The sequence below is a fragment of the Petromyzon marinus genome, chromosome 68, assembly GCF_048934315.1.
Source record: "Petromyzon marinus isolate PM22_M1 ecotype Great Lakes invasive population chromosome 68, UKy_Petmar_22M1.pri1.0, whole genome shotgun sequence".
NCBI classification, from domain to species: domain Eukaryota; kingdom Metazoa; phylum Chordata; class Hyperoartia; order Petromyzontiformes; family Petromyzontidae; genus Petromyzon; species Petromyzon marinus.
The window spans coordinates 6,998,814-7,012,552 of NC_133734.1; the positions used below are offsets into that span (position 1 = coordinate 6,998,814).

The 13,739-nt window shown below is 46.6% G+C and overlaps 1 protein-coding gene across 3 annotated transcripts; it reads right to left on the reverse strand.

The window, feature by feature from the left end:
• Nucleotides 1–332: 332 nt before the first annotated feature.
• On the reverse strand, nt 333–10,383 carry LOC142906639 (uncharacterized). Of its 3 annotated transcripts, XM_076054871.1 has the most exons (4): nt 10,102–10,383; nt 9,736–9,798; nt 4,350–4,449; nt 333–2,873 (listed from the first exon to the last, which is right to left on the reverse strand). In XM_076054871.1, the coding sequence occupies exon 4, from the start codon at nt 2,843–2,845 to the stop codon at nt 1,178–1,180; it is 1,668 nt and encodes a 555-aa protein (XP_075910986.1). In that variant the 5' UTR covers nt 2,846–2,873; nt 4,350–4,449; nt 9,736–9,798; nt 10,102–10,383; the 3' UTR covers nt 333–1,177. The 3 variants fall into 3 exon arrangements, with proteins under 3 accessions (XP_075910986.1, XP_075910985.1, XP_075910987.1); XM_076054870.1 differs by lacking the exon at nt 4,350–4,449 and having other exon boundaries at nt 10,102–10,351; XM_076054872.1 differs by lacking the exon at nt 4,350–4,449 and having other exon boundaries at nt 10,144–10,171.
• Between the last annotated feature and the right edge of the window lie 3,356 nt (nt 10,384–13,739).

Sequence of the window (13,739 nt, forward strand, 5' to 3'; positions counted from 1 at the left end):
GAGGGGCGGCGGCGTTGCGGCCTCCCCGGGCCACGCCGTAGACACGGCGAGGTGTCGAGGCGCCATAGCACCCGCGACCCACCTGTCCGCGGCACCGTACGGAGCGCTGGGACCCCCAGCCGCCGACACCACCTGCCCCGCCGAGTCCATCTCCACGGCGTCGGACTGCCCCCGGGTCGCAGCCGGAGCCTCCCCGACGTCGTCAGCACTCTCCCGGCGTCCCGCCGGTGGATTCTTACGCCGCCTGCCCGATTTAGGCATAGCGACGGCAGCATAACCACTTCTGACACCAGTTGTAAAGGAGTTCCCGACGACTCACTCGGAGGCCAAGGTAAGGTAAGGGCTTCTGCCAAGTTTATTACAAATCTTTAACAATACACAGGGGTGAACAACTTCCCAGGGGTTAGGGGTCCCGGGCAAGGTCCCGACAAAGATGGCTGCCCTGTGCTGTCTCCTCTGCGCCGGCTGTGGTATCAACCAACACGGCCAACCGAGGAGCACAGCCACGTCTCGCCTGGCACTGTGCTCTCCCCTATCCCTACCCTCTTGCCCCTCGCTCCACGTTCCACACTTCTTCGACCCTATTCTCCAGCTACGACCCCACTTACGTCACGGGGTCCCCCTTTTATCCTTGAGGAGCCGTGACGTCACTCTGCTGCCCCGAGCGCATGGCGTCACGTCATCGCCCTGGACAGCACAAGTGACGCCACTTCCCCATTCTACTCCTCTACAAAAGTATGCACCATCTGCTTAACAGTGTACGCACAATATATTATTGCGTCATTCAAAACGACTAGACCATTGCATGCTGGTGTCTCTGTCAAAATTGAGAAAGTTCTAAACATTACCTACAAATGACATAGCCGAGATGACACATCAATCATCACCCCCTGCTGACAGGCTCTTGTCCACATGCAGGCCGGTGCAGGGCCACCACCTTGTGCCACACAGAGGCAGCTGCTACTTGGGGATGCTCTTCGAGGCGATTAAGCAAGCGCCATATAAATGCAATTATTAAAACATAGTGAATGCTTGGGAGCTTATTGGCTCTCGCTCCACAAAGACTGGCCGCTCTTACCCTGCTGGTTGAACCTAGGAATTGAGTGTTCAACTTCACATTCTTGTCATTCAAGGCCTGTGACAAAGGTGCATCTCTTGGAGCGACATCGTCTTAAGCTTACACATCTACCGGGTCTCCATTTGACTTTGTATTGTCTCGGAGGAAGTCCACCCACACCTCCACTTCCACAAACTGCTGGGAGTTGCCTTGCTCTGCCTCGCAGTCAGAATTCTCCTCCTGCTTCACATTGCCTCCATCGATGTGAAGGTCCGATTTTGGAGTTGAACCTTCATCTTCACATTTTACCTTCACTTCTTCGCTCTTCACCATCACTTCTTCACATTTAGCCTTCACCTCTTCATATTTCACCTCGATACCTTTAAAAGTGTCCAAGCTGGGATTTTCTTCTGGTTCTTGTTTCATGAGGGATGGGCTCATTGCGGCACTTTGACTTTCACAAGCTGATTTCAGACTCCACTCCTTGTGGATTTTCTGATGCTTGTGTGTTCTATGGTGGGCATAAAGATTTGATGAAAGTGTAAAAGTCTTCCCGCACGGAGTGCACCTGAAGGGTTTCTCTCCCGTATGTGTTCTCTGGTGTGCTACAAGAGGAGATGAATGTGCAAACGCCTTCCCACACACACTGCACTTGAAGGGTTTATCTCCGGTGTGTGTTCGCTGGTGTGCTGCAAAAGCAGATGCATGTGCAAAAGCCTTCCCACACACACGGCACATGAAGGGTTTCTCTCCCGTGTGTGTTCTCTGGTGTGCTATAAGAGAAGATGACTGTGCAACCGCCTTCCCACACACAGTGCATATGAAGGGTTTTTCTCCCGTGTGTGTTCTCTGATGTGCTACAAGATGAGATGAATTTGAAAACGCCTTCCCACATACACTGCACTTGAAGGGTTTCTCTCCCGTGTGTATTCTCTGGTGTGCTGCAAAAGGAGATGCATGTGCAAACACCTTCCCACACACACTACACATGAAGGGTTTCTCTCCCGTGTGTGTTCTCTGGTGTGCTATAAGAGAAGATGAATGTGCAACCGCCTTCCCACAGACAGTGCACATGAAGGGTTTCTCTCCCGTGTGTGTTCTCTGGTGTGCTACAAGAGTAGATGAATGTGCAAACGCCTTCCCACACACACTGCAGTTGAAGGGTTTCTCTCCTGTGTGAATTCTCTGGTGTATTACAAGATTGTATGAATCTGAAAACGCCATACCGCACAGAGTGCACTTGAAGGGTTTCTCTCCTGTGTGTGTTCTCTGGTGTTTTTTAAGAACAGTTGACTTTGAAAATGCCTTCCCACACACACTGCACTTGAAGGGTTTCTCTCCTGTGTGAGTTCTCTGGTGTATTACAAGATTGTATGAATCTGAAAACGCCATACCGCACAGAGTGCACTTGAAGGGTTTCTCTCCTGTGTGTGTTCTCTGGTGTTTTTTAAGAACAGTTGACTTTGAAAATGCCTTCCCACACACACTGCACTTGAAGGGTTTCTCTCCCATGTGTGTTCTCTGGTGGGCCTGAAGAACTGATGGCCGTGCAAATGCCTTGTCACACACAGTGCACTTGAAAGGTTTCTCTCCTGTATGTGTTCTCTGGTGGGCCTGAAGAACTGATGGCCGTGCAAATGCTTTGTCACACACAGTGCACTTGAAAGGTTTCTCTACTTTGTGTGTTCTCTGGTGCTGTGTCAAATTTCCAGTATGATCCATGCTGTTTGCACGCTGGTCCCAATGTTGCCTTTTCGCACCGAGCTGCGCCGAGTCCCTTTGCTCCATCAGACCAATTCTGCAGACGAAGCGACAGCTGCAGACAGAAAAAAAATGACATCCAAACCATCTACACGTCAGTATCGAGGCACAGAGGAATGCATATATACGCAGTCACACATGACTTACACGTCTATACTTATTAATATATTCATGATGTAGTGAAAAAGTTTCCCAAATTCATCACACGGGCTGTGATTGCACACATTGAGAGGGCAAATTGTCACAAATATGCCTGGAAGCCCTATTATCTTCAAAATGAATGTTAACCCAAAACTCCGTGCACACAATTTCGGCTGTCAGGCTAAAAAAGGAATATTTATAAAAGCTAAATTCAGCTGACATAGCAAAGGGCGTTGAAAATAATACTATTTGTGTTATGCAGAAATGCATAAACTAATATTCAATCGCAACTTAGAGGTGTGAAGCCAGGCTCAGATGTCCTTGAATGCTGGGATGAACAGTTCTGACTTCAGCTGCACGTGTGCTGTGATAACTTCCTGACTCCATTCTTACAAAGAGTTCCAGAGGAAAACAAAAATAAATTCCTCTTTAGATTTCACCTCCGTGCTAAATAGAGTTAACAGATAGTCTTCTTTGGCTCTTTCGGTAAAGTCACGTAGAATGAGAATAAAATAATAAAATAAGACAATAAAATTCTCACGACGTTTCGGCCACAACACAAATAGCCTTCTTCAGGTGAAAAAACAGAACTGTCAGACAGTTCTGTTCTGAAGAAGGCTACTTGTGTTGTGGCCGAAACGTCGTGAGAATTTTATTGCCTTATTTTATTATTTTATTCTCATTCTACGTGACTTTACCGAAAGAACCAAAGAAGATGAATCCTTGCAGTCACGAAAGCTTTAAATCGAAATTTAACAGACACTCTTTGGTTCTTTCGGTAAAGTCACGAAGGTATAAAATAAAATAAATCACGTTTCAGGCGCAACACAAGCGTCCATTATCAGGTGGGATGGGCGCTTGTGTTGCGCCCCAAACATTGTTTTTAATTTTATTTTCTACCTACGTGACTTTACCGAAATAACCAAAGAGTATGGATTCCTGCAGTCACGAAAGCTTCAAATCAAGATAGAGTTGATAGACTTTACTGCAAATACAAACTTGACATTGTCACACACTCAGAGGCAGAGCCAGGATTTTCAGGTAGGGGGGGGGGGCAACCCCTCCAGCAATGAAAAATGATAGGAGTTGTTAGTAAGGAGTTTTTAGTAAGGAGTTGTTAGTAAGGACTTGTCCCTTGCTTTGTATTTGACGCGTGTGATCGGCATCGCGCTCGCTGAAGGTGTTTGCCTTCAGGGAAGTCGTGTACTGTATGTGCAACTACGCACAATTCTGTGAGTCACTCGTAACTGCTTTACTGTTATTTATTGCCAATCATGGACTTGGACTGTTGTCCTATCATCTCATAGAGTCCCTGGCACGTAATAATATGCCACACGGTGGCAGTGGGAGTCGCAAAATTCCGATTTATCTTTATACTAGCTGTACTCACTGGCTTCGCCCGGGACTTGGATTCACCACACCCGGCCGCCTTTGTCTCCCCAGTGGTGATGTTCACACCACAACAGTTACTCGTTTGAGGCTGAGTCGACCTAGGGGAGGCCCAGAATCGGTTCAAATAATCGTCACCAGTGGTGGCCGTGAGCAGGAATCTAACTCGGGTCACCGGGTTTGTAGCGCGGCGCGCTAACCACTACACTTCAATGCGTTACGCTTCCACATGCGAGGGTTACGTGACAGATTTGACGTCACAGCTCACTTGCCATTCAAAAAACTACATGCATTATTGAGCTCCCCCCTGCAAAAAAAGCGTATTTTTATAATTTTTGCATGGTGTACAGTTTGGAAAGTACCCACATGGCAAATTTCAAGTTTGTTGCATGCCGGGAAGTACGCTAAACATTTTGAACAGACACGCATATTCAGAACTTTGCCTTTTATGTATATGGAGATATAAAAGGGAAATGTGGATACATGTGTCTGTTCGAAATGTTTAGCATACTTCCCAACGTGCTACACACTTGAAATTTGGCATGTGGGTAGGTTCCATACTGTACACAATGCAAAAAGTATAAAAATAGACCTTTGTATTTGGGGGGAGGGGGGGAATGACCATGAAGTGAGTGGCATCAACCCACAACAGACCTGAGTTGAGCGCTCTGCAATGGTTACCCCTACCGTATGGCTCTTCGCACGCCGTACTTCTACAGCTGTTAACGGCGTGCCAGGAGATTTTAGGTGACGCTTCGCTCCTGGCCGATGAGCCATTGGCATCTCGGAGTTTCTGTATGTCCGGAATCACATCTATTCCAGACGGAACCAGATCACAGATTTTATGTAATGTGTTGAATCGGACCTGGATCTTGTGTTTATTCAAGATTTTGTAGATCTTTTTTGTGATCCTCGCAATGTAGGGTAAAGTGATGGTTTTGAAAGGCTCCTCAAGAGGGTCCTTCTTCATGGTTGGAGTGATAGCTTTGCGGATTGTGTAGTCGGAATAACCATTAGCCTTAACAGCTTGGTGTACGTACCCTGGCGTCTACAGCAGCTACAGCAACAACGGATGCAGCTACAGCAGCAGCTGCTACAACAGCAGCTGCAACTACTACAGCAGCAACTACAGCAGCTGCTGCTGGAGCAGAAACAGTTACAGTCGCAGCAACGGATCCAGCTACAGCAGCTGCTACAGCAACTTCTACAGCAGCAGCTACAAGTATAGATATTTTTTCTTTTCCGCTTGTGTGTTAATCTGTGTTTACCCCGGATATTTTAGAGATGGAAATTCTCTTGCTGTGTATCCGACTGCTGTCCCTCCCGGCCATATCTAGTGCCACACTCAACTCTACAAACAGCTACCCTCATGACTATGCGTCCATACTTGTTGCTCGATTTGCCACTACACCTGCAAATGAAACAGCTCATAGACACTTCTACACTCCATCTTTGTATCCTTTTGAACCCTATCTCTCGCCCATTAATTCACCAGCACTCGTTCTAATCTTCATTCTGCTCTTAAAAATAACACCATCTGCGAGCTGCTGCTATTCGTCCAAGGTTCGCCACTCTTCATCCTTTCACAGAAAATAGTTGTGCAAGCTATTAATTCTACTGTTCTAATTTCTGGGTGGTATTGAGCTTCACATCCTGGCACAAATGTAAAGAACTCGTATAATTACGCAGATTTTTCTGGCAGAAAAGGTGTTGGTGTTCTACATGTCAACATCAGAGGGCTTGTGACTAAATTAAGTCAACTAAAACTATAAGTGGCAAATCTTGACCCAGACATTTTTTGCCTAACAGAAACATTTCTCACTCCTGCCGTCAATGACTTGCAGATTACGATTGACAACTACAACCTTTTTCGGCTTGACCGAGGATCTAAAGGAGGTGGAATTGCCATCTATGTTCGTAATACTATTGCATGTTCACCAGCTCACTCCTTGTTTAAAAAATGTTGCTTTGAAGGTTTAGCTCTCAGAATAACTCTCCCAAATAATCAACAGATATTGGTAGTGTGCTGCTATAGACCGCCTAGTGGGAAGGATGTTGAAGCTGCATCTGCAGAGAGAGCTTTTTGAGGGCCTCCCAAAAGGTGAAATAGTTTTAGTGGGTGATCTAAATTGGAATTGGCTAAACCCACCGGCCGTGGCCACAAATTTTACAGATGAATTTAACCTGTTTCAATTAATAAATGTCCCCACAAGACCCAACCTAAAAAATCCGGGACAGTCAACTCTGCTTGACGTCCTATTGACAAATGCCCCTCACAATTTCGCACTGACCGGTGTTCTGGGAAATAACCTGAGTGATCACCCCTTCATTTTTGGGGTGAGATCATCAGCCAGACCCAAAGTCCCCCCTAAAATTGTTGAGAAGCACTCTTTGAGGCACTTCAGCACTCAGGCATTTACTAATGATGTGCTTCACTCGGATATTGACAAGGTCTGTGATATCCCCAACCTGACTACGGCTTGGGAGACTTTCAGGTACACGTTTCTCCAAATTCTTAACAAACATGCTCCGTTGGTTAGATTTAAAACTAAAGGCAAACGACCACCATGGTACGATCCTTTGATTACAAAGCACGTGAAAACTAGGGACAAGGCTTGGGCATGTGCTCAGAAAAGTAATTTGGTAAATGACTGGCTAGAGTACAGGATTTTAAGGAATAGATGCGTCAAAAAAATACAGCATGCAAAAAATGCCTACTTTTCCTCCACTCTCCTGGAATCACATGGAAATGCCAGGATCTTTTGGAAAACAATCAAATGTATCGAAAAGGCATCCAAAACAGACAATCTGCCCGTTGAGCTAAACCGAAATGGGGAATATTTTTCAGATCCCAAAAAAATAGTTGCAATTTTAACCTTATTTTTCTGAAGCTGGTAATCTTTTTGATAATGTATTGGGAGTCACCCCTGCTGATGCAAATTCCTACACCCCTGTCCAAACATTAAACGAATTTAGTTTCCAGCCAATCCACGAAAGTAATGTTCTGAAACAGCTGTCCTACCTCAAAGGGTCCTCCTCTACCGGAGCAGATAGTTTTCCCGTCTTTGCTCTACTAACTGTTGGTCACCTAATATACAAACCTATAGCCCATATTTTCAACCTGTCCATCAAAGAAGCATCAGTTCCTCTAGAATGGAAACATTCCTATGTCCGTCCACTTCACAAAGGGGGTCCTAAAGATGATCCCAATAACTACCGAACTATCTGAATTTTGTCCCCATTGATGAAAATTTTTGAAAAATTATTGAACTACCAAATTAGCAGTTTCCTGTCCACCAACAATCTACATCTAAAACAATCTGGGTTCCGAAAAAAATACAGCACATCTGCTGCATTAGACTCTCCGAATCAAATTTACAGTAGCCTTGAAAATAAGCAGTACTGTGCCTGTCTTTTTCTTGAACTGTCCAAAGCTTTTGACACAGTAGACCACAACACCCTGCTTGGTAAACTAAGTTGCCTCGGTTTTTCCAAAAACACAGTAAAATGGTTAAAAAATTACCTCTTTTCTCGCAACCAAACTGTGGTCACAGATGGTTGGAGGTCAAACAGTGTTAAGATAACAAAAGGGGTTCCACAGGGTTCCATCCTCGGCCCCCTCTTGTTCTCTCTTTATGTCAATGACTTGGGCACTGACCTGGATCATTTCAGGGTAAATCTTTTTGCAGATGACATGATACTGATTACTGCTGGCCACTCTCCAGATGATGTGATTGCTAAGCTCCAGGGTGATTTCAACAAACTACAACATCAGCTAGTTGCTCTTAAACTAGTCCTAAATACCTCCAAAACCAAGGTGCTATGCTTCTCACCGGGACTAAAGCAGGAAGTTATTTTTCCCAAATTACATTCCTTAAATAATGATCAAATAGAGCAAGTCAAGTTCTATAAGTATCTTGGGGTCATCCTGGATTCAAAACTGAATTTTGAAGCTCACATTGATTATATTGGTAAAAAGACAAAAGGTAAAATTGGTTTTCTGTATTGACACAAGCAAGCACTGCTTCCCCCCTATGTTCCGTTTGGAATTGATAAAAGCTACCATACTGCTTCTACTTGATTACTGTGATATCGTGTATAAATCAGCCCCAAGTACTGTACTGAAGAAGCTTGATTCCATCTATCACTCGGCCTTAAGATTTGCATTGAACTGCCCATATAGGACTCACCACTGTGATCTCTACATTGCGTCAAACTTAACATCTCTTAATGTTCGACGGCTTGTACACCAGATCTTATTTATTCACGATGTACTTACAAAAAAATCTGCAGACTACCTGCTGGATCTCCTCTCTGTTTCAAAGAACAAATTTGACCTCAGGTCTTCGCTCATCTACCAGCTTCACATTCCCTATTGCCGTAAAAAAACCGGAGGAAGGGCCTTTGCTATTGATGTCCCCAGGGTCTGGAATGCTATTGCCAATAAACTGCAACTTGAATCACTACCTATGAGATCTTCACTCAAAACTGTTCTAGAGGAGTTGTACACCCGTAGCTGCCACTGCTATTCAGTGGCCTAAAATAAAATAAAATGTTTCGCTCCGGATGACCGCTGCAAAGTATTATCTGTATTTTGATTTAGTGTACTGATCTTAAAGGTGCATTGAAAAATGTGATACTCCGACTGATGCTCCTGTTGTTTGTGGAGTGACTCATGCAGCCAGCTGTGGCTCTAGGGTTTGGTGTTACATGTTATTTTGTAGTTTATTGTAAAAAAATCGGTCACAGTTCCTATGATCACTGTTACATTGCATTTATGCCTTTATTTTGGTGATTTCTAAAAGTTTTTTGGTTTGGCCATGTTTTTGTTTATTGTAGTACGGAGTTAGACTGATGGCCTTAATCTAAGTTTTCTTGTTGTTTAACTTGCATCCCACTGGGATTTTTGCACACAGCGTTGGTGTACGGTGTTATTTCAGGAATATTTTGATGTTTTTTCCTGGATTTTCTGTTTGCACATGCACAAAGTCACTTTAAGATGTTTTCTTATTCATGTTTTTGTTTTTTGTTTGTTGCGGTTGCACCCGATTCAAGAGCCGAATGGCTCACAGGGCTATACCAAATAAATGAAACTATGAAAACTATGAAAATGCTTTCAGACCGCATCCATTATTTTTCGTCTCCCCCCTCCTCTTTTCCGAACATAGATGGACTCGTCCATCTGAACAAACTGTCAAATCTCTCTCCGTGGTGCTAACGTTAAAAAAATAACCGCCACTTTTTTCAAATTTTCTTGTTGTGGTTTTCACACCTGATGATTGCTTGTGCTGCAGTCGAAACGTCGTGAGAATTGTATTGTTTTATATTATTATTTTATTGTTTACCTTCTACGTCACTTTACCGAAAGAACCAAGAATAAGCCTCACCTGGTGTTGTGGGCAGGTCGCTTCTGAAAACAAGAGCGGTATAGCAGCTCAAGCGGGCTTGGCCTGGTAAAAAAATAAAATAAAAATTGCGTGAATATTTAAAGTAAAAAAAGTTACGAAGTGGCGAGCCAGGTGAAGACAAATTAAAATTAAGCGAGATAATTGAAGCAAACGCGATCAGGCGAGGGCAGGAGGCAAGGCCCCGCGTTGTAAAGTTCCAACCGGGACATCGCTTCCATGCTCGCTGTTACTCAATTGACATCCCTACGAGAGAGAAAGAGCGAGGCTCTACCTCGGTAAACAACAACCACCACCACAACCACAATCACCACAACCACCACCACAACCGTGATGAGAATTTCTCACCTAGGATTTCAGTGCACGGGCGGAGCGGCAGATTCATGTTACCTCGCGACGTCACGCGGCAGCAGCTGACATGACGTCACTTGTGAGGTACGCTAAGACTCCCCTCCCACAATGAGCGGCTCCGGACGTGAAAAAATTATTCTAGATTTGAAGTTTTCGTGACTGCAATGATCAATACTCTTTGGTTCCTTAGGTAAAGTCACGTAGGCAAAAAAAATATTTTCTTTAGGTAAAGTCACGTAGGCATTTTTTTTTTACTTTTTTTAACCTACGTGACTTTACCTAAAGACCAGAGTATGAATAAATTATGTTAATGAACCCGGCCCATATGTCGAGGGATGGGGCGTGGGTGCTGAACCCGTTGCGACGGCTTTCACTAAGACATTATGTTAATGAGCCGCCAGTCACTGGGCGTGGCTTTGCCCAAATAAGGATGGCACTGGAACAGATATCGGCAGCGGCCTAGCAGAGGTGACGTCACGCTCAAGAGCTCAGTGGTCGGGGGAGGGCGAATAGCTTGGTGACATGATGTCACTAGAGAGGCACACCTCCCCCTGGCGTTTGACGCCAATGAGGTCATGCTGAGCGGTGACGTCAGAGAGCGGCAGTGTCGTGGTGAGCGCTGCGCTCCGCACCCGACCAGCCGAGTTCAATTCCCGCTCGTGGCCTTAACCGGTGACGATTTTCTGAACCGGTCCTGAGCCTCCCCTACGTCGACTCAGCCTCAAACGAGTACCCGGTGCGGTGTGTAAACATCGCCACTAGGGAGACAAAGGCGGCCGGGCGTGGTGCTGGGCACCCACCCCCTCGTGTGCCGTCCCACCCTTAATAGGTGCTCGCTAACAGCACTTGCCCCTAGTCTGTTAAGGCTATACGGGGGATCTTTGTGTTAGATGCTCGCTAACAGTACTTGCCCAAACATTCTGTCCAGGCTATACAGGGGATCTTGTGTCTTTGTGTTGCGAGCAAGTTTGAGTGGCGTGTAGCCGTGGGAGTTGAACGGGCGCCTGCTGCTACTGACAGTCGTTGACTACGGTTGGATAGACGCTGATAGACACACAGACAAGACAGGCGGACAGACAAGAGGAACAGAGACAGAGAGAGACGACATAGACAGAGATACAACAACCGCCATTCGCCACTAAGTGTCGGTGACGTCACCACGACGCTTGTGCCAGGCCATGTGCACCTTGAGGCCACGTGAAGTGTCGAACGCCCGCTGGCAGGTCACGGGGCAGACCCAAGTGCCACGGGTCGACTGACTAAAATGACTGAGATGACTGGCTGATGCACCACCTGTGCCCCCTACTGTGCCAACCTGCTGTGCTTTAGCCACCCGGCGCTCCGCTCGTTGTTGTGAGCGTCGCTCCTCCGCCCTCCGCTGTTGTTGGAGGGCGACTGCCTCCAACTGACCAGTACCGTCCTTCACGAGCCTCCTCCACAGAGGCCGATCTTGACACCACTGGTACCAGTCATCGGCAAGTCCACTCAGCTCCACGTCCTCCTGTACCACATCACTCCATCTCTTCTCTAGCCCGTGCCGCGCCCGTTTAGCCCCCTCGATCCGGCCGAACAAAAGCTGTTTCGGCATGTGGTGGATGGGCATGCGGGCCACATGACCCAGCCAACGCAGCCATGCCTGCCGGACCTCACCGGTGGGACCTTGCCCAGATCTTTCAAAGATTTGTGAGCTCCTCACACAATCCAGCCTGGTTAAATCCAGGATGGATCGTAGGCAGGCTAGCCTAAATGTTTCTAACCGGCGAAGATGTTCCATTAGGGGGGTCCACGTTTCGCAAGCGTAGAGAAGGGAGGGAATGACCGTGGCCGAGAAGACCTGAAGCTTAGTGCGGAGCGACAGACAGCTTCCACACAACGTTACGCAATCGATGAAAAGATATTGCCGCTCGACTGATTCGGAGTGAGACCTCTGCTGTTAAACTGGAGCCGGTCATAAGCACACTGCCCAGGTATGGGAAACTCTCCACTTTCTCCACAACTGCCCCATCACCGATTGGGAGTTGTGGGGGTGGAGTGTCCGATGGTACAAAAAACCCAGGCAGGTGCTTAGTTTTGGTGGGCTGATGGTAAGGCCCCATCTCTTAGTGGCACGCTCCAGAGACACAGGCAGAGAGAGACACTGAGGCGAACAGAGACACAGGCAGAGATAGAGATGTTGAATCGAACAAACGTAACTCGTACTCTTTGGTTTTTTCAGTAAAAAATTAATGAAAACTAAATCTAGTTGTAAAAATAAATGAAAACTAAATCTAGTTATATTCATTTATTTTATTGATTTTCATTTATTTTATTTCATTTATTTTTTTCCTACTTGATTTTTTACCTACGTGACTTCATCGAAAAAAACCAAACAGTATGAATCCTTGCAGTCACGAAAGCTTCAAATCTAAACTTAACTCGCTCCATTGAAATAAATTCCTCACTTTGCCCATCCCCGGAAGTCGTTCTTATTTCTATCAATGTCACCGTGGTGTGTACGTGTAAGCAGTGGGATATCGATTTACACAGCTATGAAACAGATCAGCAGCCAAGACGTCTTTCATACTCTTTGGTTCTTTCGGTAAAGTCACGTAGGTAGAAAAAAATAAAAAATAAATCACGACGTTTCGATCACAACACAAGCGGTCGTCCTCAGGCAAAAAAAATCCACATTGTCGCGGCAGAAGAAACAGTCACGTGAGCTATGGCACGTGACATAGATAAGGTGCCCCCGCCGTTTGCCAGAGGGTGGCGGCATGACATCCGCATTGTAAATGAAGGCAAGGGTGCTGGACGTGCCCGTGCCAGCCCGTGCCGCCAGTGCCACCATCACCCTGCTTCCGTGCTCTCCACGGAGGTGCCACTCTCTCCACCCCACCTCCCCCACCCCGTGGCTTGCCCCGCTCAGCCGAGCAGTTTTAATGCGGTGGGCTCACGCGAAATTGATTTCTGTAAGACGAAGGTACTTTGAAAACCCACTGGCTATACTCTTATACTGCTAGGAACCTCCTGGTTTCACCAGCCCACGGGGGATTATTGTGTCCATCCGTCGTGCATCCAAAAATGGGAGGGGTGGGGCTGGGTGGCGAGGGGTGGGTACGGGCTGGGTGGTGAGGGTGGGGCTGGGTGGGGGGTGGGGCTGGCTGGGTGGCGAGGGGCTGGTCACCCCGTGGTGCCCTTATAAAACTCAACGTTTAACCTACTCACGCCGGCTTGTGCCCACCCTCAGTCGGGCATATTTGCGGAATACACCACGCCGCCGTTGACCCTGGCCATTGACCGAGCAACCCAACGTTCCTACCAGCTCCCTCCGCAGGAATGTGTTACAAGCGCACTTCATCTATCTGCTGCACTTTGTCGTTTTCATGCAGGGGGCGTTGCACGAACGACGGAGGCGCAGAGACAGACGTTCGATTACGTTGGAATCGATCGCAGACGGCGGTCTTCTGGCACGGCCAGCTCTGTGTCGCCTTATCTCGATCCCGCAATCCCAAACAGGTGAAAGTCCGCATCGAACCGAAACCCCAGCAAGGCCATCTACTTAATGACGAGAGAAAATTCACACGAAATGTCTTTTTGAATGTAGTCTTTCAGATGTAAAATGATTAGCTTTTAATGAAATACAATGATTAGATAAT